This window comes from Acomys minous (genome assembly GCF_964271855.1).
Source record: "Acomys minous genome assembly, chromosome: 1".
In the NCBI taxonomy this organism is placed as follows: Eukaryota; Metazoa; Chordata; class Mammalia; order Rodentia; family Muridae; genus Acomys; species Acomys minous.
The window spans coordinates 141,191,548-141,218,617 of NC_140483.1; the positions used below are offsets into that span (position 1 = coordinate 141,191,548).

The 27,070-nt window shown below is 41.1% G+C and overlaps 1 protein-coding gene across 5 annotated transcripts in view; it reads right to left on the reverse strand.

Moving 5' to 3' along the window:
• Positions 1 to 6,140: 6,140 nt before the first annotated feature.
• ZNF292 (zinc finger protein 292) overlaps positions 6,141 to 27,070 on the reverse strand; it is a 76,820-nt gene continuing 55,890 nt past the window's right edge. For 4 of the 5 annotated variants that reach the window (XM_084784211.1, XM_084784208.1, XM_084784209.1 and 1 more), the window contains 3 exons: positions 23,307 to 23,443; positions 19,602 to 19,743; positions 6,141 to 15,063 (listed from right to left, as the gene is read on the reverse strand). In XM_084784211.1, the coding sequence (XP_084640337.1) occupies positions 7,978 to 15,063; positions 19,602 to 19,743; positions 23,307 to 23,443 (7,365 nt within the window). In that variant the 3' untranslated portion in view covers positions 6,141 to 7,977. The remainder of the gene's footprint in view (positions 15,064 to 19,601; positions 19,744 to 23,306; positions 23,444 to 27,070) is intronic. The other variant, XM_084784212.1, reaches the window with a different exon arrangement.

Consider the following 27,070-nt stretch of genomic DNA (forward strand, 5'->3'; position numbering starts at 1 on the left):
GCTATCTCTCCAGCCCCCCCCAAAAAATTTAAATTAGGGATCAGACTACTCCGTTGTGATGCCTAGGAATCAATGCCTGGCACAGATATCCATAAGGGTGCAGTGGTGGCTCTCAACCACTCAGCTGGAAATTATGCCTGGTACTGGCAATCTAACCAACTCCATGGGGCTAGTCAGGTCCTGGACCTTAGAGAATCTACACCTGCCATCTTATTAAATCAGTGTAATTCTGAACCGGTCTCTACATACTTATCCCCACGCCTCGGTGCAACTCACCCCTCATCAGAGCAGCTTCTCTTGCAGCAGATGGAGACAATTACAGAAACCTACAATGCTTCAGAATGCAGAGGACAGCTGACTGTGGGGTGCCCAGCTCAACGGGCAAGCCCCCAACCCAGTTCCTGAACCTCAGTCTCGGGCAACGGTGTGACCGGGGCAGACTATAAGAGCCAGAGAGGCAGTCAGCTGTGAGGTCGTATCTCCCAGAAACGAAGGAGGCTTCGCTCCTAATATTTCAACAATGCGGCTGCCTAACCAAGTCTGGGCCAAGGGCACAATAGACTTGCTAAGTGGAAGGGGAAAGAAAAATCCTCCCAGGTCCGAACTCCAGGCAAGTGAGGAATGCTGGGTGAATTAAGTCTTTTCTAGGAATGAGCCCCGTAATTAGATATAAAATATCAAGTGGCTAGCCACGTAACCACATACATACACGCACGTCTAGACACTCAGGTCTATATGTAACAGTGAGTTGTTACGTAACGAACGGCCATGAACTTGAGGAGGGAACATGAGACAAGCTGGAGGGAGGAAGGGGAAAACACGATGTCCTTAGAGTTTAATTTTAAAATGGGGTTTAGAGTTGGTGTAATAGGCAGTAGAAAATAATTAAGTTCGTGATAGGCATACTCCTGCAGTTGACAGAGGTTTTTACAGGATAGATACAGTTGTGGGAGGGATGGAGGCAGGCAGGTCGCTGAGTCCTAGGTGAGTCAGAGGGCTACATAGTGAGAGCCAGTCTCTAAAACAAACTTGACTTATAACGTGTTGTTGTTGGCTAATCTGATCCATGGGAAGAATGGGTAGAGCACAGTGCTGTTGGCCTCTAACACTGTACTTGGAAGGACTCAGTTAGAAAGTCCTCTTTTCTTTCTCCCCCCACGCCTTCGATGGCACTTTAAAACAAGTTCTCAGTTACTACGGTTTTACTCAGTATTTTATTTGCTTCTCCACTACGTGCTCTAGGATGGGTTCCTGTGGTCAGCGTTCACTGCTGCTTCACAGATTTATGTACTACAACTTTATCTTAACTTACTCAGTCTGGCTCTCCTAGGACAACAGAGCTGTGCGCAGGCAGCTGCTCGCTAGAAGGGCTGCTCCTACTGTTCCTAATTGAGGGCATCAGGCCTTCTCACATCTCTCTTATGAAGTGCCAATGAAACCTATCCAATAAAGCTTAACTCATCTCCATTCTACTTTTTAAAACCCTTAGATACTGCTAGCTGGAGTACTCGCACAACTCAATGCATATTCATATTCACGTCTCAACTTATTCCTATGTCCTCTCTCCAGCGCAGGCTAAGGCACACCCTCCGCCGGCCACCAGCCCTTTTAGCCCTTTTCTTCCATTGCTTGCCTTTGTTGACAGCCCTGCCCACACACATTGTTGCATTACCCCCCAGGACTGCCTATACAGCCAACGGCTGCTACAGACCACAAGATCAAGCAGACGACTCCACACGGCCTTCAAAGCGAGAAATTGAATACATCCCCTGATGACTAATCGTTACGGATATCCGATTGATCATGTCAAGTGTTTTGAACAGTTCTGATTTTCGTCACCAGGTGAGGTGGCACACGCCTGTAATCCCAAACTCCCAAAACTCAGGGAGGCAGAGGTAGGCAGATCTCTGCAAGTTCAAGGCCAGCCAAGACAGTCAAGGATAAAGAAAGAAACCCAGTCTCAAAAGAAAGGAAACTATTCTGATTTACGTTTTCTTTTGCTAAGAATTTTTCTATTCCAACCCTGGAGCTTAAGTGTGTGTGTGTGTGTGTGTGTGTGTGTGTGTGTGTGTGTGTGTGTGGTGTGTGTGTGTGTGTGTGTGTGTGTGTGTGTGTGTGGTGTGTGTGTGTGTGTGTGTGTGTGTGTGTGTGTGTGTGTGTGTGTGTGTGTGTGTATTTCTAGACAGGGCTTCTCTGTTTAGCTCTGGCTGCCCTGGAACTCAATCTGTAGACCAGGCTAGCCTCAAATTCACAGAGATCTGCTTCCTGAGTGCTGGGATTAAAGGTATGCACCATTACTGCCAAGCTAACAATACTTTTAAAACATGTCTAAACTGAGTTCCCTGTCATAATCCTAACATTACAAACTTTGTGGAAATAGATTTCGTCTACTACCCCAACTTTTATGTCTTTAGAAACAGACAATTATTCACTATGCTTAATTAGGAAAAAAAACAACCAACCAACCAAACCACTTAAACTTCTCTAAATTAAAATGACTACCAACAATTAGTCTTAATAGATGCCATTCTTACTAGTAAGTCTCCCAAGGCATTTGGCATGGCCATACACATCACTCGGGTCTTATTTGTCTCTTCTTTTCCAAGACACTGCTGGTTCACTTTCTTCTTCCAACAAAGTATCGGTGTACCTCTGGCCTAGCTGCTTGACCACCTTTTATTAAACATGGAGGTCATCTCCAAATCTCCACCCTATGTTACAAATGGTAAATGCCCAAACTTTTACTTGCAGTTGTTCCGTAATTCTATGAAATGCCTGAGTTGAAGGAATGTTTAGCTTTAAGTTGTTTGAAGCTCAGAGCTGTTTCAGTTGGAATACTGCACTTCTTTGCCTTGATAACCTACAGGAGCATCAAATTCAACCCGGATCCTTCCAACCTTACTCCTGTATGAGCTTGTCTACCCAAGACCAAACCCTACAACTCAACACATACTATCTCTCACATGTTAACCTCTGCCAAATCCCTCACAGGTTGTTAACTCTTTTGGCCTATCGCTTCCAAGAACTTGGACAGGAATCCAAGATACCCCCCCTACCAATTCCAACTGACTTCTACAACTAAGTAAATTATAATTTCCTTTAAGCTTTGGAGTTCCACAGCACCTAGCTCCAAATGTTTTTCTCTCTCTATTCTTCCTTTCACAACCATCCACTTATAAAACTTTTGGTCCAGTCCTACTGACTTTGGTAAGTGGCATTCTTAGTTGAAACAGTTTCCTCATAATTTTATTTTCTTACTGCATGCATCTCCCTCCTTTTCCATAACCCATAAACAACAGCAAATATTCTAGATTATTCACGTCTATCTAATTTTTCTCCCACACTTTTGCTAATGTTCTACCCAGTCAGTATTTTCTCTCATGAATGGAGACTTCCTTAATTACTCACTGCACTGTTTCCTTACTAAAAATGTTAACATGCTGCCATTTTGTTCTGGTGATGGTGTCCTTTGCCTTACTGCAGCTTTTCAGTTTCATAAGGTCCATTTATTAATTGCTGATCTTATGCCTGGGCTGTTGGTGTTCTGCTCAAGAAGTTGTCTCCTGTGCCAATGAGTTCAAGGCTCTTCCCCGTTTTCTCTTCTAACAGATTTTGTGTGTGTGGTTTTATATTGAGATCGTTAATGCACAGACTGGGAAAACCCTACATCCAACCAAGGGCTAACATCTAAAATATATAAAGAACTCAAGAAATTAAATACCACCAAACCAAATATCTCAATTAAAAGATAGGGTACACAGCTAAACAGAATTCTCAACAGAAGAAAATAGAATGGCTGAGAAACATGTAAAGAAATGCTCAATGTCCTTAGTCACCAGAGAAAAGCAAATCAAACCGACTCTGAGATTCTATCTTACACCCACTGAAATGGCTAAGATAAAAAACTCCAGTGACAGCACATGTGGAGAAAGGGGAACACTCTTCCATTGCTGGTGGGAGTGCCAACTTGTACAACCACTTTGGAAATCATTCTGGCACTTTCTTAAAATTAAAAAAAAAAAAAAAAAAAAAAGGAATAGTGCTACCTCAAGACCCAGCTATACCAATCCTGAGCAGAGAGGCCTCTTCTATGTTGGAAGTAGAAATGACAACACCAGTAGCCCTTACCAGGAAGCATCCAGGAACTCAGGTTTGAAGACCACAGGCACAGAGTTTACCTTTCCATATAAGAAACATTAGAAGAAAAGACCAAAGATGAGGAGGAGTTAAATGGTCTGGGTGTGTGCTGCTTAGCTCTGAAGTAGATAGCTTTGTACAGAACTGAAATAGTGATGTTTGCTCCTTCAAGTACACAGGTGATACAGACATCCAAAGAGTAGACAAACTTGCCTCCCATGCCCAAGAAGCTAGCATGTGTGCGCGGGCACACAGATGGAAAAGCCACAAAGAGAGAAAGGAAAAAGAAGAAATAAAATGTCACAAGGAAAAGAGAATTTTAAGGTGTGTCAGGCCTACTCAATGCTCTCAAGGGAGTAAGCAATGGCAGAAAAAGAACTAGGAGGTATGACAACACAAAGGAGCAATGGGGGTGGGTGGGTGTCTTCTGAAGGGAACAACTTTTAGGTAAAGATAAGGTTGTAGTAAATACCAAGTGAGGAAATGAACTGTGCAACCAAGTGAGCTACAATTGGATCCAGAGGAGTTATAATTGAATAGATTAAGTCTGTCTCCCCTATCTTTACTTGAATGGATGCCAATCAGTAGTATGACACACCTATGTTTATTAAAAAGAACCCAGCAAAAGAGTGTGACAGGAAAAGTTAATGGAAAGTTCTCAGTCTCTGTCCTTTGGAGTCCCACAGATGGGGACGTACACTTACAACTGAAGAGTGTCTGCATAGCTTAGAAGGGACCTTGACAGGACAACTGGATTTGGCTGAAAATAGAAAAGTCAATATTCAATAAGTATTGCTAGGGATGGAGCTCAGGGTCTCAGGCAGACACTCTACAGTACAGCTAAGACAGCTCTTCCTGTCCCTCAGCCACTAAGACAATGAGACACATTCTTAAAACCATGATCAACTAAGCCTGGAAAAGTCTCTCATTAACAATCATCTTGCTTTCTACAAGATTTTAATATCTAATATGTTAATGTATTCTCTCCTTTCAGAGAGGCTGCTACACACAGGGAATCTCTGCTCACAACACATTACTCATGACCACAAAGTCTTTCTAAAACACTAGTTTCTCTCCGAAGTTGTACTGCTCCCATCAGTTTTTCTAAACTAAGGGTATGTCTTCCCGTTAATCTCCAATTTATCCAGACTCCTCGCTAGACAGTGCCAGTTGTCTAAAATGAGTTCTTCAACCCAGAGACACTCAATGGCCAGCTTTCTCTGTCTAGTCCTTTAAAAACCTAACCAAATTTAACACTTGGTGAAAAGCTGTTATGCCTAACTTAGGGCAAAGATATATTTTGAGTAATAAGGCTCTGAATTGTTAATATAAAAATGCTGTGATAGATGGAGAGAAGGAAGAAGAAACCCACTAAGGACGAAGCCTTGGGCAAATTTAGGTCGCAAGGAGATATTTTAAGAATAGATTGAGGAAGACTATATTTGAAGACACATATAATTTGATTATTTATTACCAAGGCATTCCATTGTGTCAGCTTCACCAGCATGCTATTCTTATTTTATTACTTCATCAGTTTCATACCAAAAAAGCTTATTTTCATAATTGCTTTAGTGTTTACTACCTATAAAATAAACGAATACCGCTCAATGTTGCCAATCCTTCTCTTCAAAATAGAGTGAAAAAATGTCTAGTGGCCAATTTTCCAATAAAGAAGGAAAATGCACACTATATTGGTATTCTCTTCTATATTAGCTCCATCCTTTCTCATTTTTCAGACAAGATCTCATTCTGAAGCACTGGCCTGGGTCTGAGGCGATTCTGAGAACTAGAGTTATACGTGTGTGCCAAAAAGCCTGGTTCTGCACTGGCATTTTCACTTTACGGTGGCTACGTTACAATGATTGGCAAGGAACCTCTTCACATGTCCTATCAGACATTTTTGCTAAATGCTCATCTTTAAGAGTTAGGAGAGCATCTAAGGAAACTGTGTGGAAGTGTGCCATGAACAAAAACTTGAAATTATTCAGTTAAAAAAATATAAATCACCATGAAAACCACCTTTATTTTAACATTAATAAATAACAGCGGGCTTACCAAATGGTAAGGATTTTAATGTGTCAAGTTTTATGCATACTGAAAAAAAATCTCAAGGTGAAACCAACTACTCAACACAATGCATTAGGTCCCCCAAATAAAACTGTAGTACTTTAATAATAAAACTTTAAAGTTTCCAAAAGGAGTCATTCCTTTACCATGCTTATTTATTCAGAGTACCAGTGATTTCAGTCAAGTGACTTATTCTCCTGCAAGTCTGACACTGCACAGGGGAAACACACATCCACGTGACCACAACACCACAGCTCAGGCCAACACTGTGAATGTTAACTGCTTTATAACATGTCAAAAAACAAACAAACAAAAAATAAACAAACAAAACACAAACAAAAAGCCAAAAGAAACAAAACAACGCTATTTATGGCAAACATGAAAGTACATTGTCCAAAGGCTGCCGTGTTCCCAGCACTGACTTCGGCTGTGCTGTCCATGAGGGCTGTCAGGGATCCAGAAGGAACCTCCACCTCCCAGCACAGATATGGTGGATCAAGCTAGGCTAGAAGAACTAGTTACCGAATGATCAAATAATCAATCATGACTAATACTGTTCTTGAAGACTAATCTAATGAACATCGTATCATTAGATAAAGTGAATACAGACAATTCTGCACAACCTAATGACTATAAATAGTAAAATCAAAACATATGACTTCCTTATAGAAAGTGTTTCATCTATGTAACTATAAATGTTAAGAATTCTTGTATTTTATAAACACAAGATGAGCTCACTTTGATGATACCAATTTTAAAATTTATAAAAATGTCTAAAAAATTCTTTCCACAAAAGTTTATACAGTTTAAAGCTATACACCATCCATAAGTCTCAGAAAATGGGAGGAAAACATCTTTATAAGATCACGTACAAAAGGAGAACTGAAATGTGGTTTTATTTAAGGCAGTACTGGCTACTTCACAACCGCCTCCTTCAGTAGTTCCACTGCTCACTACTGGTCTCTATCACACTGACAAAGGGCATCTTAAAATACCAATGTTTGAAATCTTCAATGTAGTAAAGTCTTTATTCACATTTCCGTTATATTTCACGGACTCATGGCAACTATATCAGATTAGAAGCAATGGAAAAAGGGGGGAAAAACTGTAGCTATATGAAACTAAAGAATCTGCTCTAATTTCACATGAACACCATCCGAGAGTGGAGGATGGCAAATTCACAAAACAGTGTTGTAATGTGCCTACCATGTGAAACACATTGACATCATCTTGTAAATGTTTTATGTTAAAAAAATTAACTATGGCAGTTTCTAGTTTTAGTTCAAAAAGTTCTTAATTTAAAACAATAAAAGTTTAAAAACGATCACTTTGTTAAAACTAAAATTGCAAATATAAATGTATCATTTACTCATTTAGACTTACAGACTGCTGGTGGCAGCAAATGATTTACAATAATAAATATATACAAAACACTATCTACAAATAAAGAGTACTGCTGCTATACATAAGTGGTGATCTGCTGAAAAGATACCAATCACACAGATAAGTCAGTATAGTTTATGGAAAGGACAACTGGGTGACAGAAATTTGAGGCTTAACTCAATTATTTACAATAACTGAAGTATTGATTATGATCAAGTCCCATAGGGATAAAATAAAGTTCTACATGACAAATGTCATGGCTTTTTTTTTTTCCTCATTTTTTCTTAAAGCTAGGTTATCTCAACAAAAAAGCTCACAATTACAGCATGCTTGATGGCTTTCTATTTAAAGTAAAACTACAAATGATGTGCATTTATAGTACATGAGCCGTCAGTACTGCCCTCTGACTGTGGTTTTACCTATGCTGACTCCTTTTAAGACAGTCCTACCTGCATCACTCGACAGCACTTCAAGTCTGTCTAGGCTGACAGTAGGTTTCATTTCCTGAAGCTGCTTTAGAACAGGCTCAGAGCAAGCTTTAAGAGTCTTGTCTAGAACAATTTTTACATTCTCACTGCACTGAAGCTTGGAGGGGTTGGCAAAGCGTACAAAGAGTTCCCTTTCTTTACAAGCACACGTGTGGGTCCCACCAGTCACCGCAGTCTTGTCGACGGTTTTTCTTGAATTTGAGTGGGATCCTCTCTTAGTTCCACTGTTTGAATGGTCTCTGTCAGCATTTTTCTTCTGCTTCACTGCAGACTCCTCAAGAAACTTGAGAAAGGACGCTTCAAATCCCATTGGTTTGAAGGAGCTCCAGTCAAACGACGCAGGATGGTCCTCAGTGGTCTGAACTGCTACAGCAGTCTCCTCCTCCTTCTGCGTACTCTTCACCTCCAACGGTAATTCGGGCTCAGTTTTATCAACTCTCCTTTTTTTATTTTGCACTGTATTTTTTTCTTTATGCACTCTTTTCAAATTACCAGCCTTCTGTCTTTCTGACAGGCAGGAATTATTTTCCTGGAAATCATTTTTTACCTTTATAGTACTGACTTGGGTTTCTACATTTGTGCTATCTTCATTTATTAATTTTGCAATAAATAATTCTGTTAGCTCATCCACTTCATCTTTTTCACCTTTAATACCTTCTTCCTGTGGAATGGTATCTGGCTGTGAGCTATTATTTTCCTCTAACACTAATGTGTCAGGATCTTTTGTGTCATCCCTACCACCTTCTTGGTCAGAGGTTTCCTTTCCCTGTGGGCTGCCATATTGCTTAAAGACAATAAGAATGTTGCGGTGTTGTGATGTAAATGCCTTGGACAATTTATGGCACTTATAATGTCTGATTATATTGCTTTCACTTGTAACAACAGAAGTACACCCCTTTATCATACATGGATACTGTGTCACAAATTTGCTTGTACATTCTGACAAGGCATCATTTCTAGCCTTTATGGAATATACATGCTTTCCACGTTTTAGGGAATAAGGCTTATTTTCTTCTATCTGCACAATCTTTGCACTCTTGTTTTCCAAATTACTTTTTTTCTTTCGCTTTGTCTTTGACATTTTCATTCCTTCTTTTCCAGATCTGCTGTGTTTCGTTGCCCGATGCTTAGACTTTGATTTTTCTTGGTTTGCCTTACTTGATATATTTTCCTGGCCAGTTAATTTTCTTGGCCGAATCAGATGAGCCTTATGTTTGTCGTTATGCTTGTTAAAAATGTGCCGGAGAAGGTTAGACCGGGTTGCATATATCCGGTCACAGCCTTCACAGTCACACTTAAATATGCCATCTTCTTCTGTTTTACTTGTCCTTGTTCCAATTCCATGGTCTACCTCGAGATGAACAACATAACTCAAGTATGTTGTAAAAGAAGATTTACACTCCAACTGATCGCATGGAAATTTGCCAACATCAACAGCAGCAGTCATGCTTTCAATTTCCTCAGGGGTCATTTCATGAAGTTTCATGTAGTGTTGTATTAGGCCAGTAATTGCTTGGAAAATCCTAGAACAGTCACTCACCTGACACCGAAACTCTTTCATTGATTGTTTAGATTCAGTTTCTTCACTTTCTTTAGCGGCCTCACACTCCTCTTCAACCTCTGCAGAAAACGTAGGAAGATTTGATTTATGTACAGCCTGATAATGAAGAATCAAGTTCTGCTGTATTGTAAATGCAGCAAAGCATCCCTGGTGAACACAGCAGTAAGGTCTGTATCTTGTTGGAAACTCAAGGGACTGGGAAACAGGATTCTTTTCTCTCTTTTCTTCCTTTTCTTTTCTATGCCTCTTATTTTTCCTTCCTTTGGTTTTTAGGTTTGCAAGATTAGTATGATATTGTTCAACAGTGACTGTGAGAGGTTGTGAAGAACTTTCTGGTTTCTCAGGGCTTTTTTTTTCTGTAAGTTGTTTTTCTGCGATTACTGCTACATTCTCAAGGGCATCATCTGTCACTGCTGGTAACTCTAAGGCTGGCTGTAATTCTGTTTTCGTTTCCTCTGCTATGAGTGGTTGTTTTTTCACTTGGTTATTTTGTGGAGCTGACAAATTCTCACTTTGAGATTTTCTTCCATATGGCCTTTTTATTTTTAACTTCACCATTTCTTCTGTTGTAAAATGATGCACCAACTGACAGTGTGCCCGGAGATTAGAATTTCTTGTAAATGTTTTGGTACATGTAGGTACTACACATTTAAATGGAGCAAATTTTAACTGATTCTTTTTAATTTCAAGAATCATCTCTGGAGTATACTGATGGATTTTACCATAGTGTTTAAACAGAGCATCCTTAGTCATGGCACTGTAATTACAGTCTTGATTTTGACACACGAAGGGCTTATTAACTCTGTCATTGAGCTGAATATGCATGATTTCGGAAACTGGCTGGACTACAGTATCTGGAGCTGACTTAGCAGGAGTAGGGGGAAGTGCTACTGCTGTGTTTGTCGCCGCACACTGGGAAGCTGGAATGGAGAGGTCGGCTTCTAATGTTAAGTTTCTCAAGCCTTCTAAAATGTCCTGGATTTGATCCTCCTTATGTAAGGCTTCAGGCTGAGGAGCGGTGCTTTTTGTTGGCATTACAGTTAGGAAAGAGGAACACTGAGAAGAATCGGGTAATTTGTTATCTGGGATACAGTTTACCGAAGGAAGGGGCACGCTGTAATTTATCTGAGCATTCTGTGGTGTCTCACCAGTACCCTGAGATCCACTTTTTACCTCAAGTATTTGAGAATTCATAGCAGTTTTAATAATTTCAAGAGTCTTTTCAAAGTTCTGTATAACATTATCTTCAGAAACCTGCAAGTCAGAACTCACTGGGGTGCATGAACTCAAAGCCATCATTTGGGAATCGCCATCTTCAGTTTTTAATGTTACAGAGGTTAACATCGTATGGGGCTCAAGACTGGCTTTAAAGTTCTCTTTTACATCAGTTATAAACACATGATTGTCAACGTTATTTAACTTCTGTGTGAGATTCTCCACTACCGCCTGAGGCTCACAGTCTGGAATTACATCTGAGTGTGTGTTAGATCCAGGGGCTGTAAGAGACTTTGCTGTAAGTCCCATGGCTAATTCAGCTGGTACCACATTCTGGGAAGCATTAGATAGGATTGCTGGAGAAACCGCTTTTTTTCTTTTCTTAGATGCACTACTTCCTTTTTTATTCAAATGACTGGGTCTTGTATTTTGAGGGCCACTTATAACAGAAATGTGTGCACTGCTGCTGCTGAAGTTCTGTGGCGGCTCAGGAGAAGCACTGAATGAACTGGGGCACAAACCATTCTCAATAGTCTTTAGCAGTAAATCATTTGTGGTAAAGATAGGCAAGCTGCTACATTCCTTGATGGTGGAGGTTTGGGAATTTGGTGTTCTATTCTGGTTTGTTGGTGAGGTGTTTTGGTGGCAAGCAGCCTGTAACAAGGGCATCACAGTGGGACCTGGCATCCCCGCTGCATTTACCTGCGCCGCATCAGGAACACTGCCTATCGGAACCACCTGAGAAAGCATTTCAGCACTCTCAAACGTGCTGGGAATGCCAGCGGTTTCCAAAGCCTGCTTAATAATTTCACTCCCTTCCTGACTAACACTTGGGTTAAAGTTACTCACATCGCATCTAGGAAATGTACTTGGTAAAAACGCTGGGCGATTTTCCACAGAGAGAAGTTGCAGGAAGGATGGATCTTTAAAACATGCTTCTGGATTAAAGGCAGCCTGCTGTGGCTGCTGCACATTTGCTGCACTTGTGGAGAGAATCATACTGGCCAGGAGGGAAGGCTCTCTGCTGCTCTGTACTAGTTCCTGCGCAATCTCTGCTCCATCCAGTGGTTTGCAGTACGACCTTTTAGACAGGTGTCCACCCAGGGACCTGGGGTTAGTGAACGCCCTGTAACACCTGCTGCAGATGAATTTCCCATCTCTGATAATCGCAGGCCATTTAGCCCTTTTGTTGTGCTTGGGTTTTCTTTCCTTCCCGTTTGGGCCTCGGCTGCGGTCTTTCTTGGCTTTCTTAGACACAGACTGCTCGGCAGCGCTGGTGCTGCTGAAGTCATCAGCAACACTCACTTGTGAAGAAAGAAGTCCGTCTTCACTGCTGCCTCCTTTTGGAAAGGAGTTCATGTTTCCTTCCGTCTGTGAAGGATAATGATTTGTACTATTTTCCAGTTGGGAAAAAACAGAATTATTCTCACTGTGTGCTGGGGAAGGGAAGAGAGAGCTGTTTTCTGCGGGTAAAGGAAGGAAAGGATCTGAGCCGCTGTCAATCGTCAAAGGCAAACCAGTTTTGGTCAGATCTTCCATCTGTGACGGCAAGGTAGCATTAGACAGATTTTCCATTTGTGAACACAATATACCATCCTGTACATGTTTACCCTGAGAAGGTATGGTTGGACTTAGGACACTGTCCACTGAGGGCAACAATGGAGCTGACACACTTGCTAACTGAGCTGAGAAAATGGCGGGCGAGACATGCTGCAACTGGGCTGAACAGGCAGGGCTCCCATTGGCTTTGGTCTGTGGTGTAAAAAAAGCATGATTAGAGCCGCTCACTGGTGATGGTAAAAAATAAACACACTTTCCATGATTTGGTGTATTTAAGTTGTTAGATTTCTGACCTTTTTTAGTTTTGCGCTGCATTTTAAAAGCAGCGTATTGGTCAGGGTGTGCTGTCTTCATGTGTTTCCCAATACTCTGTGAGGAGTTGTATGTTCGAGTGCATCCCTCAACCTGGCAGCTGAATTTCTGAACTGGGGCTGTGGGGGGCACGGCTGGAGCTCCTGATGAAGTGCTCAAGTTGGGCTGCGATGGAGCAAATGAGATACTTTCTAGTGTCTTAAGAGGTAAATCGTAAAGGCTGGATGAGGTTTTAACATTACCTCCACATTCAAACTTGGGAGTCTGTGAATTGTCTTCAAGTCCTGACACATTTTGTACAGAGAAGGTCATCAGAGTGTTCACCTGTCTCTCTAAGCTTTGCGGATTAAGGTCAGCCATCTTCAGGGATTCTGAGTTTGCTAGAGAATTGTGAGCACTCTGGGCCTCCTTTAGGCCCTGGTGCTCCTGCTCCTGGAAACCTGGGTGACACAAGCCAGCGCCAGCACCCTCTCCTGCTTTACGCGCATCTGTGATGAGCGGCCCGCCGGTGCCTCTCACGGCTGGGCTTCCTTGCTTCCCAAAGCCGTCCTCAAGGCCATGTTTGACAGACACCTTGATGGACACAGAGACTTCATTGGTCTGAAGCACAGTGGCGTTACCAGGGCTTCCCAGACCATTTGACAATGGGATGTTAGCGTGCCTGAGTTCAGAGGCAGAGACCTGGCCATGGTTAGTCACAGCTGCCTCTGTTTTGCTTTTATCCCAGTCACCACCTCTGTCTGTTCCCAGGCTCTTTTCAACACTGTTCTCTGCAGGAAGCGCTGGCCTTCCGTCCCCAGTGCCCCCTCCTGTGCTCTGGTTCATGCTGTTTATGGAGGAGCCGAGCTGGTCTTCAGGAGCACTGTGGTCATCCAGGTGCTTTTCCATCTCACTCTGAGAACGGTAAACTTTACCACAACCTGTGAACTTACAGGTATAGGTATTATAATGCTGTGCTTCATGATCATACAGTAAGTAAGCTTGTGAAAAAATTCTGCCACATTTTGGAAATAAGCACTTTGCTCTAAAGACTTGATGCTCCTTTCGGTGGGCCAACAGCTCTGCATAACTATTAAACCCAGCCTTACATTTCATTTGTATACATATATATGGCTTGCTGCCACAGTGCATTTGTAAATGATCATTGAGGTGAGTGACACTTACAAAATGCCTTCTACAGTACTGGCAAATGACTTTTTTGCTTTGCATTTCAAGAAAGCGTTTGGCATCTTCATTATCCTTATGTCCCTTTACATGAGCTATTAAGTTTTTGAAGTACTTAAAGCCCTTTTTACAGAAAGTTACCGGGCAATTAAATTCATTAACAGGTATGGGTTTCTGGACAGGGATCACTTCTGGCTCGTAAGATTTATCTTTGTCATCATTCTCATCATCTGAACCATCATTGTCATTAAATACGATGAAATCTGTGGAATAAAGACTATTCTTTTTTATGGGCCGTTGTTCCTGCTTAGCCACAGTATTTGTATTAGTCTTTTGACTTTCATGGGTGGCTGTGATCTTAGGAGGCCTTCCCAATCTTCTTAATGGCTTCATAGCTGCCAGTCTCTCTTTACTAGACTGCTTAACATGCAGTGTGACATGAGGGACAAAAGTTTCTTTAGAATTAAAATTCTTTGCACATATGGGACAGCTGTAAACCCCATCTTTGTAATGTTTCTGAGCGTGCCGCACAATTCTGTGTCCAAGGAACTCTTTGTCACACAGCACGCAGTACTGCATGTAGGCTTGCCAATTCCTGAACCTAGCAGAGATGAAGCCCCTCTCCTTTAGCTGTTTCATCTCCTTCTTTTTCTGCTTCTCCTCAGCGGTATCTGCCAGCAGGCCGGAATCAGCCCCAGCTCCCCCAGAAGGACCATTCACAGATGTGTCTCTGCCTTCACCCTGGTAATCTACTTTTTCATATACTTCACTGTCATTCAATTCATCAATTGAGGACACAATAGATGCTTCTTCTCCCATCAGTGCAAGACATTGTCGTTTTAAGGTTTTCCAGTCCCAAAATTCTGGATCAAAGGGCCACTGAGTTTTCAGAACTAGTAAGAGCTCACACCGCAGAGAGTTTGGAATAGGAAGGTTCTCTTCATCATATTTCTGGTCTGGCTGGTTGTATAACATTTCCACGGCATAATATGCATCTACCGTAGGCTCAATAAGAAATTCACTCAATTGACAAGCACGTTTGACTTCCAGGTCATCGGGCAACAAACAGGAAATGGTCTTGCAAATTGATATTTTCACTTCAGTATTTTCTGTAGATTCCAAACGAAGAGCTTTTACACATAACTCTATGCAGGTAGCAAGTCCAGCCCCTTCAGTCTGTGAAACAAACAAACAAAAAAAGGGAAGGTTAATCACATATTCTTTCTTCTTTCTTTCAAATTGGATTTTCAAGATTGACATGTATTGTTCTTGAATCTTAAAACAGCAACACGGGAAAATATATTCCTTCTAAAATGAGGTCGGTGTGGATATGGGTGGACAAGAGACCAGAAAAAAATTATTAAAAGCACAAGTCGTGAAAATTAAGCAAAGACCTGTCCAACAAAACAAAACAAAACAAAGCCTAATACAGGCAAACATAAAAATTATTTCACTTTTCTAACTTTTCAGATCCTTTTTATAAAGCAGAGGTCAAGGGGCTGGAGAGGCAGCTCAGGGTTAAGAGTGCTTGCTGCTCTGAGGCCTCAGCCCCACTGCAGGAAGCTCACAGCCAGAGAGTCTAACTTCTGGCCTCTATGGCCCTCATGTTTGTGAGCATGCGTGCGCTCGATACACACACACACACACACACACACACACACACACACACACACACACACGAATGAAAGTGAACACAATGCTAAAGAAGACAATAACTCCCAGGTCGAATAGCTCTAAGACTTCACGTTAGGTGTGAGCTATAAAATGAAGTGGGTGTCTAAGGTCCCTAGTGTAGCTTAGTAAATGGTCTTTAATTATCTTTTTCATAAATGGTTTGCTTTAAGTTTGTCTTTGCAATTAAAAAAAAAATACAACCTTCTTAATGCAGTTACAAAACTAATTTTCCTCAGACGCCCAAAACTGCTAGTAATGAAAAACAGTTGAGTATTAACAGTAGGCTTTCTAGTGCTATCATAAACGAAAATGTCTACTCACTTACGGTATATTTAGACATATCTTAAGAGAAAAGACATAAGTTTCTCCTAAAAATTAGCACAATTCGGCTGGAAAGATGGCTCAGAGGCTAAGAGCACTGGCTGCTCCTCCAAAGGTTCTGAGTTCAATTCCTAGCAACCACATGGTGGCTTATAACCATATATAATGAGATCTGGTGCCCTCTTATGTCCTGCAGGTAAACATGCAGGCAAAATGCTGTACACATAATAATGAAAGGGAAAAAAAGCAAATTCAACTTTCTATTTAAAAAAAAAATTAGCACAATGAATTAGTAGCAATTGAGCAAGAGTCTCTTGGAAGACTAGGTGGAGGGAAGGGTAAGAGGAGCCCTATGGACAAGTGGAGCAGAGCAGCCAGAGGACACGGTCACGTCCGCGGAAAGCAGCATGGACGGCCAGCATAGGATCCAAAGCCAAGGGGAAAATAAAGTAGTATTCTGAAAGAGAAGTTAGATTTACACGGCAAAGCAAAGCTAAGGGAAAGCATGTAATACTGCAGCAGCCTCGGTTTCAGGAAGACACAGACCACACATCTGAGGAAGAAGCTGTCCCTGGAAAAGAGCTGGAGCCATGTGACTACTTCACATAAAACAATGAGACACGTGGCTTATCAGCTAAAGATGTGTCCCACCACACCTGACACACAGAGCTCCATCCTCAGGACCCACATGTAGAAAAGAGAACTGACTCTGCAAAATATTCCCTGGCCTCCCTGTGTCATATGGCATGCACTGTGTGTGCACATACAAAATAAATGAATAGCTAAACATAACTAAAACTTTCCAGTAAAACATCTGTTAAAATGCCTCTGGGCTATGAAGAATCAGCGGACCGCTGAGCCACTCCTCCGTTAACTCACAAGAAAGAAAAGACAGGAGTAGATGAAGCTGTGTAAGAGGCCACAAAGAGGAATCACAGATACAAGTCAAAGGACAACGTCACCATGGCCCGAGAGTGCACTGCCTGGAGGGCAGGCACAGGGGCAGGGAGGAGTCCAGAAAAAGCTTGTAATATTTACAAGACTCACAAAATGATGGGAGGAGCCGGGCAGTGGTGGCACATGCCTTTAATCCCAGCACTTGGGAAGCAGAGGCAGGTGGATCTCTGTGAGTTCGAGGCCTGCCTGGTCTACAAAGTGAGTCAAGGACAGTCAAGGCTACACAGAGAAACCCTGTCTCAAAAAAAAACAAAAAACAAAAAACAAAAAAACCTACAAAACAACAACAAAATGATGGGGGAAAGGAATGAATTTTAGAAAGAATCCAGAGGTCAGAGAATTTATGGGTGAAGGGAATTTATCTTGGGCTAAGTAACTTTTCTATCATTTGAATGTCAACTTCCTCTAAAAAAAATCTAAAAGCTCATTCAAAACCATTAAGTACAACTACAGTTATTCTTGAGAGAAATCCTAACAATTCTTATAAAGTAGGTGAACTGCTAAACAAGGATTCATTTCAACTCACTAACCACCAATACTTTTGATTTCAGAGACAGTGCACGCTCTGTAGCCCATGTTTGGCCTGACTTCATAACCGTCTGCATCAGACTCACAAGCAACGGGATTGTATGTGCCCACCATGACCTGTAACTTCAGCTGTGCTTTTGCTTGTAGGATTTCCACAGCAATGGGAACCCTAAATCAGCAGCTATCCATAGTTTCTCAACTATTCCACTCTGTCATTTGCCTCAACACCACTTTCTATATGTTTCCTGTAACTATGAATCTCTCACAAGTGGGTTAAACAACTCACTGTGTCAACCGCTTAGTAGCTACTTGATGAGCCCCTAGTTTAATCAATGTAGTAGGAGCCTCAGCATTACAATGCAGTAGAAAGACCTACAATTATTCCTGTGTCTCCCTCCATCAACAGATTATGAAACCTGTAAGAGCAGGGCTCTCCTTCAACTCTAACTTCAAGGAGTATGAGAAGAGCTGCATTACACGAGTGAAGATGTTGGGCCAGGCGTGGTGGCGCACGCCTTTAATCCCAGCACTCGGGAGGCAGAGGCAGGCGGATCGCTGTGAGTTCGAGGCCAGCCTGGTCTACAAAGTGAGTCCAGGACAGTCAAGGCTAAACAGAGAAACCTTGTCTCAAAAAAAAAACAAAAAACAAAAAAACAAAACAAAACAAAACACGAGTGAAGATGCACTGAGCCACCCTGCTGGGGCCATCCCTGAAATCCGAACGGTGGGGAGGTAGAGGCAGGATGAGTGTGAGCAGAGATCAACGTCATTAGCTACTTATCAAGTCCCAGGCCAGCCAGGGCCGTATGAGATCCTGTTTTAATGATTCCAAAAGTTCTGACTCTTTTAAAATCAGTTTGGGCATTTTAATAGTGTCATTCTTTTTCATGCTTTATTATTTTATAAAAAAGATTTATTTATTAATATTTATACAGTATTCTGCCTGCACGTGTACCTGCATGCCAGAAGAGGGCAGCAGACCTCATTATAGATGGTTGTGAGCCACCGTGTGGTTGTTAAACTTGAACTCAGGACCTTTGGAAGAACAGCCAGTGTGCTCTTAACCTCTGAGGTATCTCTTCAGCTCTGTCTTTTTGGGTTTTTTTGTTTTTGTTTTTTGTTTCTAGAGTCAGGGTTTCTGTGTGTACTTTGCTTTTCTGGACTTGCTTTGTAGATCAGGCTGGCGTGTAACTCACAGAGTTCTCCTTTTTGTTTTTTGTATAATTTACTCACATTTACATTATCCATACTATTAGACAAATTAATCCTGTTATTCCTTTTGGTAGTGTTTTCCATTTATTTTTATATGTATGAGTGTATGTCTTCACCACGAGGTGCCTGGTGCTCTTGGCCTAGGCCTTGTTCAAGCTTTTGATTCAGGTATTAGGGTTTTTTGTCTTTGTTTTTTTATGCTGAATTCTAGGTTGGGAGGGGAATTTTCCTACTGTTCTGGCAGCCTCTGGCTGCTATGAAAGTGTTGTTCTATTTTATCAAGCTTTTGTGGCTATTTTGTAGTAGAAGGAATTTTTTAGGGTCTTCTGGCCTACTACCAGCAACAAAATAATTTTTGTATTCCTCTTTACACTTTCTAAACTTCCAAAGAGTCAAATTACCAAAATAGTACAACACATACTTGGAACACTGGAGAACAAAAACTGGCAAATTTTACCCAGATTGTAGGAGGAAGCCTTGTGGTTGTTTGTTTGGCTTGGTTTGGTTTTTTTTTGAGACAGGGTTTCTCTGTGTAGCCTTGGCTGTCCTAGAACTCACTCTGTAGACCAAACTGGCCTCAAACTCACAGAGCTGCACCTACCTCTTCCTGCCCTAAGCCTTCTGTTTATAAATGAACTTTTAGGTTTCTCTGAATCAAATATTTCAAAGGATTAATATGTCCTGAAAAGAATCAAGGCCAAAAGTATTAGAAGAAAAAAACCACTGAAGAAAGTATCAAAATAATAAAAGGTAAAATCCTTTTTCAAAAAAAGATTGGGGTATTTATTATGTATGTAGTATTGTGCCTGCATGTGTGCCAGCAGGCCAGAAGAGGGCACCAGATCTCATTATGATGGCTGTGAGCCACCACGCCGCATGGTTGCCGGGAATTGAACTCAGGACCTCGGAAAGAGCAGACAGCACTCTTAAGGGCTGAGCCATCTCTCCAGCCCCCAAAGTTAAAATCTTATTAAAGATGATTTACACAATTTAAATTAAGGAAAGGTAACAATTATTCTTACCTCTGAATTAATAACTTTAATCAGGAAGAAAATGTGATATACAGTCTTCGTTAGCAAAGAGAGCTGACGACACCTTTCAAGGTACACTTGTATTGATGGTTCTACCCTTTGCTGCAGTTTACTCCAAAACAGAGTGAGTTCCCTTTAAAAAGAAAAGTGTGAAGGATTAACAGAAGGAGCATGGACTAATCATGGAATAATCATGTCCAGCCACTACATTTGAAATTGACTTTAGAGTCCAATTCTTTGGGTAGAATTATGCCTAAATACAGGATAAATCTGCACCCTGAGTTTCTAAAATAAAAATCAGATGCAGTTTCTTACTTATCGATCAGTACTTTTGAATCTCAGAGCAGCATTCTTTTAATAAGAAAATATCTAACACTTAAATCATGTAATAAAAACATCTGAGTCACGTTCAGACTTTAAACTATATAATATAAAAATACAAAGTGTGTGTATTCACCATATCTAACAGGGCCTAAGGATTAAGAACATACTTCTCTAGGATTAGGGGGCACCGCGGTGACAGCGCCTCATCTAGCATGCCTTCAACTCCAGCCAACCCCAAACAGCCCCATAAAGCAAGCATCTTCTATGTTAAGATCTAGCCATATGGTTGTTATTATTAGATGAGCAAAAGAACAGTGATGACAAAGACCCTCAAAGGAAAACATGCATTTGTGATACAAATGGTAAAAAATAAAATAAAATAATTACATTTTACGCTTATCTGGTGTAATACCAATGTTTTCAGAGAAAATAACTAAAATGGTAAAAGTGCCCGCCATGTTCAATTTCTCTTCCATCCTTCATTAACTCCCCAGGTTCAACATGTTCAGCAGTACCAGCTTTGCTAATGCTTTCTTTGGTCTCCAGCTCTTAGAACCCCTGTCCTCTTAACTGCCTAGGTACTGGATTTTAACATCTATAGGGGGCCTCCAGGTCTATTTATAAACTTTTCACCTTCCTAGTTCTTTAGAAGCCTCATCTAATTTGATTCTTCTAAAATCTGAATTTTAGCAGAGTGATGAATCCTCTAGCAGCATTTCAATTAACAACAGGCCGAATACAGTTTGACTGGTTCCAGAACACCATCCATCTTAGTAAAGTGTACCACTGCAGCCACTCAAGGACAAATTACTTCAAACCACACACGTCTCAGAGTGTATACTACCTCTAAGCAGTGTGCGCCTGTGCATGAAAAGGGCGTCTGCCATTCATCCCCCTTTACCCTCTTTCTAGCTGAATGCATCACTACCACAGGTGGCCTGGGCGTCTTACTATCCTTGAGACAGATACCTGAGTGTGTTTCACCTCCTTCACCTCACGCTGTACACGTACAGAAGGCCCTAGCGCTAGCTGGATTCCTCAGAGGCCTCCCAGCCGCCACCTAAGCTCTGTGCGTGCACTCTCTGCCGCCTCATGTCCCTCTACTCATTCACTAAACAACCCTCACCCAACAGCACACTTCAAACTATTTTTTAAACCTAAGTTTTGAATGTTGCCCTTCAGGGTTGGTAAGAGGCTTCTCCTGTGTACCATGTAAAATTATTTCCATGTCTTAACACAACATACCAACAATTCCCTCGGTACCACCGACTCTCACATTATCTTATGCGTACAAAACCCACTTATCCTTGATAAATACACTAGTTATCCATGACTTTTACAGCAAGCCCCTCTATTAAAAATTCAACTTTTATTCACCAGAATCAACTGCTCAGGAAAGCTTGGTAGCTGTGACCCTGACTTGTTGACATGGCCATTTATTTATGTTCTCTACTCATCCACATGCACGCGCCGTGCTGCCTGGCGACAGTCTGACACGCAGAGTGCTACAGAACACTGCCACCGCCACTGAGCAACTAATCCAACTAATCCAGGGCTGGCATCGGTTCTTAAGTCGATGGAAGTCAGTATAAGCTGCAGCCTCCCAAAAGGGACGCTACAGCAGGTTTGAGATGTGCTGAGGCAGGAGGCGCACATGATTGGAGAACACTGAAGAAGTCAGTTAAAAGGACCTGTCTCTCCAGCTATGAAAGAAACTATATCTCCACATATAAGTGCTAAGTAATTCAAAATATATAATACATAGGTAAAAAATAAACACTTGAATCACAGGCTGGTTAAAAAAAACAGCTAAAAATAAATTTAGCAGCATATGAAAAAAATAAACCCTTTGAATTGCATTGTCCTTAACACAGAGTTTCTAAAACTAAAATATAAACTATTATATAATCAGATTACAAAGGCTGGAATACCTGAAATACACTTTTTGTCTTGGTAAGATAAACTCATTTTTAAATTACTTATTATTATTATTACTAGTAGTAGTAGTAGTTGTTGTTGTTTTGTTTTTTCAAGACAGGGTTTCTCTGTGTAGCCTTGGCTGCCCTGGTCTCACATTGTAGAGAAATTGACTTTTTAAAATCCCTAGATTATATAAATTCTTTTGTGTTCCAGATATATTTTTATAATTTATTTAGGAATTTAATAAAATACAACCCAATCACATTCACTTTACATCCCTCCTAGGTCTACCCTTGTGCCCTCCCCAAAATAAGAAAAGAGGAAAAAGAAGAAAGAAAAAAAGAAAGAAAGAAAGAAAGAAGGGGAGGTGGAAGAGGAGGAGGTGGTGATTGTGGTGGTGGTGGTAGAGACACCAAGTTCAATTTGTGTTACTCATATAGTCACACTCCTGTGGCAAGCCCCTTAAATAAAACTGAGTGTCCCTGCAGAGGCAGGTGGATTGCCGTGAGTTTGCAGCCAGCCTGGTCTACAAAGCGAGTCCAGGACAGCCAAGGCTACACAGAGAGACCCTGTCTTGGGGTGGGGGGAGGGGGAAGGGGGTGCAACAACAACAACAACAAAAAATCCAAACGTTCTTGTCCGTGTGTGTGTATGTGCGTGCACGCGCATGTGCGCGTGCGTGTGCACATGCATGTTTTTCCCTTGGGGAGGGGGAAGGTGTTGTCACAGAAGTCTTCAATGTTCCTCATTCTCTCTTAATGGAGTCTGCAGTCATCAATATCACTCTTTGCCCATAGCAGCGAGCGGCAGCATGGATCATATGCTTGGTTTCCAGTGGCAGCACAGACCACGGACACCAACATGACCTCCGGCAGCAGCACATATAAATACAAAACCAACATGGTTTTCCAAGACCCACGCTGCTGCCCAGGGGCCATTTGGTGCTGGTGGTCTCTGCTGCCACAAGTGGCGGTGTGGATGATAGTGGTCCAGTGTTACTGCCAAAGTCCATGTTGATGTTTGTGATCCTTGCTGTGCAGGAGGCCGACTTGGTTAAATGATTTTTGTTATTGGGGGGGCAGGGGGGTGTGCGTTCCCGCCAGGCATGAGGTGCATGCCTATTTATTTACATTGGTATTCTGCCTTCATGTACGCCAGTGTGAGGGTGTCAGATCCACTGGAACTGGAATTACAGAGAGTTGTAAGAATTAAGTGAATTCTTAAAATCTACTTCATATTTAAAAAAATTTTTTGTTTCTGTTTTAGCCAGGGTGTCAAGAGTGTGTGGCCTTGGCTGGCCTGCAACTTAGTACATAGACCAGGTTAGACTGGAAATCATAGAGCTCAGCTTGCCTCTGCGACCAGAGTGCTGCAATCAAAAGTATGTGGTACCCACCTGGCCTTGTGTTCTCACGTAACAGAATCTCCTTTAAAAAAAGGGAAGCAACTCACCAAGCACAGTACATATCTCCTTGCTGGAGCTGCCGTGACAGAAAGGCGGTACATAAAACAAGGGCGCTTTTCTCATCACCCTCAGATTCTAAATTACAGATCATTTCTAATGCATCTTTGCAATCAACTTCTGAAATCTATAGAAAAAGGAAACAGAAATAGGCCATGAAGTGGCTTTAGGATATATACATAACAATATATTTAACTTTTCCTTTGATAAATATCTTCCATCAGTAAAATATATTAACTTAGATACTATCAAATTATAACTGGGATAAATATTTGGCCATAGTTTTTAAACAATAACTTTCTTTATAATTAATAAATATTAACATAGTATTCTGAAAATATTAAACACAGGATACCAATTACTTTCAGAGATGTATGCCTGCTCAGTAAGGAACAGGTGTAAATCATAAGCACCTTTTATCCTTTACACTGCGTCCATTTCCCAGAAAAGAAAACCACAGCACTTTTCCTATTTCCCTTTGACTCACTGATTTAAATCACTTCTAAAACCAGAAGACATAGAGACTGTATTGGACGGAGATTGACAAACTGTCTATGAACCCTCAGGGAAGAAACAATCCACAATACTATATATAACTGTAACACTGTATAAATAAGCTCTACCTTTGCTTTTCATATACACTTACTTTATCTCAGAGCCTTCCTAGAAGTTCATATAATCTACACGCAACCTGCATTATTTAACCTATTAAATTTAAAGTGTACCACCTTAATATTTATACATATAAGGCAGAATTAATCAATGACTTCTACACTTAGCTATTTATTTATTTATTTATTTTCCAAGACAAGGTTTCTCTGTGTAGCCTTGGCTGTCTTGGACTAACTTTGTAGACCGGGCTGGCCTCGAACTTACAGCGATCCGCCTGCCTCTGCCTCCCGAGTGCTGGGATTAAAGGTGTGAGCCACCACCGCCCAGCTTCTACACTTAGCTATAACAAACATTAGACAACCACAAATCATCTTTGTTTCATGACATATTTAATTCATGGCACAATGAGATGGTAAAAAGAACTGAAGACTAAACAAAGATCATTAGCTTCCATACACCACAGAGCTGTGTGTTCCACTCTCCTAGTTGATAATCTCACACACCTCATCAAATACAAGGTAAGCAAAAGGTTATGTGTGGCGTGCTTATGATTGAACAAGTGTTTAAAGGAAGGACACTAACGTGTGGTTTTAAGGTTGATCAGTAAATACTAAGGAAGGCTGAAGGCTGAGTGACAACTCATTTGAGAGGCTTTACTTTATGAAACTGGACTGGAAAACATTTAGGGGAGGTCGGTCATGGTGGTACTGGCAGCTAAATCCCAGCACTCAGGAGGCAGAAGGGCAGGAAGAGCACGAGTTTTAAGGCCAGGCTAGGTTACAACAGAAAACAAACCAGAACACACACTAAGAAAACCATCCATTTCCATTCTTGTGATTTAACACTGACATATTTTAAAGATGCTTTTAAAAGATTTTATTTTTATGTGTCTGTATGAGTCCCTACATGTATGTATGTATACCGTGTGTGCCTAGTGTCAGAGACCAGCAGAGGGAATCTCACTTCTCAGAACTGGAATTATAGATGGTTATAAACTATCATGTGGATGCCGGCAACCAACCCAGGTCCTTTGCTCTTAAACACTTAGCTACTTCTTTAGCCAACAATGGTTTCTGTTGTTGGTGGTTGTTACCCACCCACCCACCCCCACCCCGAGACAGGTTTTCTCTATGTAGCCTTGGCTGTCTTAGACTCGCTATATAGACCAGACAGGCCTTGAACTCTCAGAGATCCATCTGCCTCTGCCTCCCAAGTGCTGGGATTACAGGCGTGTACCACCTGTGCATGCCTGGCCAAAAACAATTTATAAAATAATTATGAAATTAGTAGCCGGGTTCAGGCTGAAGCCTAAAGTGTTTGTGGTCAGACACATACAGTCACCCAGGGGCTGATGAGGCCTGAGTGTCTGTGGAGCACCACTTGGTATTTCCAGACATCGAGAGCGCTCCCACCATTCATCTGTGAGACATGCCGTAAACACATCTTTATCGCTAAGTAATCCTATTTACACAATCCAGAAACAACAGCAAAAGACTACAAGATGTATGTTTATACAACCAATATTTTAAAATATCTACAATATGTTGAACAGAACATTCAGACGTTGCATGTGTATTACTTATAATTTTACCAGTAGGCAGAAAGTGTAATATTTTATAGATAAGAAAAAAAATTATGTAATTTGCTTACAACAATAAAGAACTAGGCCCACAAATCAAAGCAAACCAAATCTGACAAAGACCTAAACTCTTATCATTTTATTACATTATCTTTTATAAGAGTTTTGTTAATTTTAATTAATACATTCAGAATGATAACTGTCAGTCAGATGAACTGCAAAGTTTTTAAAAACTTTTTTATAACATGCTAACAGTAACATGAACAAACTATTTCTTAGGGCCAGCTTCTTCAGAATTAGCATAAAAGAATCAGCACAACAGTTTGCTGGGAAGACACTACCCCAGGCTGAGCATCACTTACCTAAATTGCTTGGAATCAGATATGCTTTGCCTTTCAGGTTTTTATATTATTTGCATATATACAATGAGATTCTGGGTGTGAGATCCAAATGTGGACATTCACGTTCTTTTCTCACCCTACACACTGCCTGAGGATCACTACCCCACGCAGCATCTGTAGTGTGCCTGTGTCTGCCTGACGATCACCACCCCACGCAGCGTCTGTAGTGTGCCTGTGTCTGTCTGCCTGAGAATCACCACCCCACACAGTGACTGTAGTGTGCCTGTGTCTGCCTGACTGAGGATCACCACCCTACACAGCATCTGTAGTGTGCCTGTGTCTGCCTGCCTGTGTGTGTGTGTGTGTGTGTGTGTGTGTGTGTTTGTGTGTGTGTGTGTGTGTGTGTGTGTGTGTGTGAGTGTGTGTACACAATATACCAACTGAAACATCTGGTTTCCTGAAAATATATAGAAAAGCTCCAATTAAAAGACTTTGTTATTACTACTATTATTATTATGTAGTGGAAGCTTATGCTGTACACTAGTGATATAAGAAAACAAATTTGTGATATCACTTCTCTCCTCTCGCTTCTTATAGGTTCCAGGGATTGAAGTCAGGTTTCCAGGCTTTTATGGATACATCTTTGCTCAAACTTATTTTTTGTTGTAGTTGTTAGCTAAATTTTAAACTTTAAAATATTTAATTTCCCTTATTTGCCTCTTAAACAAATAATAAAGACAATAAAAGGACAACAAAACTATATTTAAACTAATGGATTAAAATTATGTGGATAAAATATAAACATTTGAACAATATTGGATTTTGTTTTTATTTTGGTTTTTCGAGACAGGTTTCTCTGTGCAGCTTTGGCTGTCCTGGAACTCACTCTGTACACCAGGCTGGCCTTGAACTCTTCTGCCTCTCCGAGTGCTAGGATTAAAGGTGTGTGCCACTGCCGCTGCCACCACCCAGCAAACAATAATTGTTTTAAAACTCCAAAGCAGCATAATTCAGAAACTATCAATGTACTGTACATGTAGAAACTATGCTCTAATTTTTAAAATAATCATAAGCAAAATTTCAAATGCCAGAAAAAAATGTAAGGCCAAACAAAGTGACCTATGTGTTAATGATACACCATGCTAAACCCTCTTATAAAGGAGAAACGTAATTTCAGAATATAAATCACGATTTTGCATTTTCATATGGTTCTTTGTGCTGC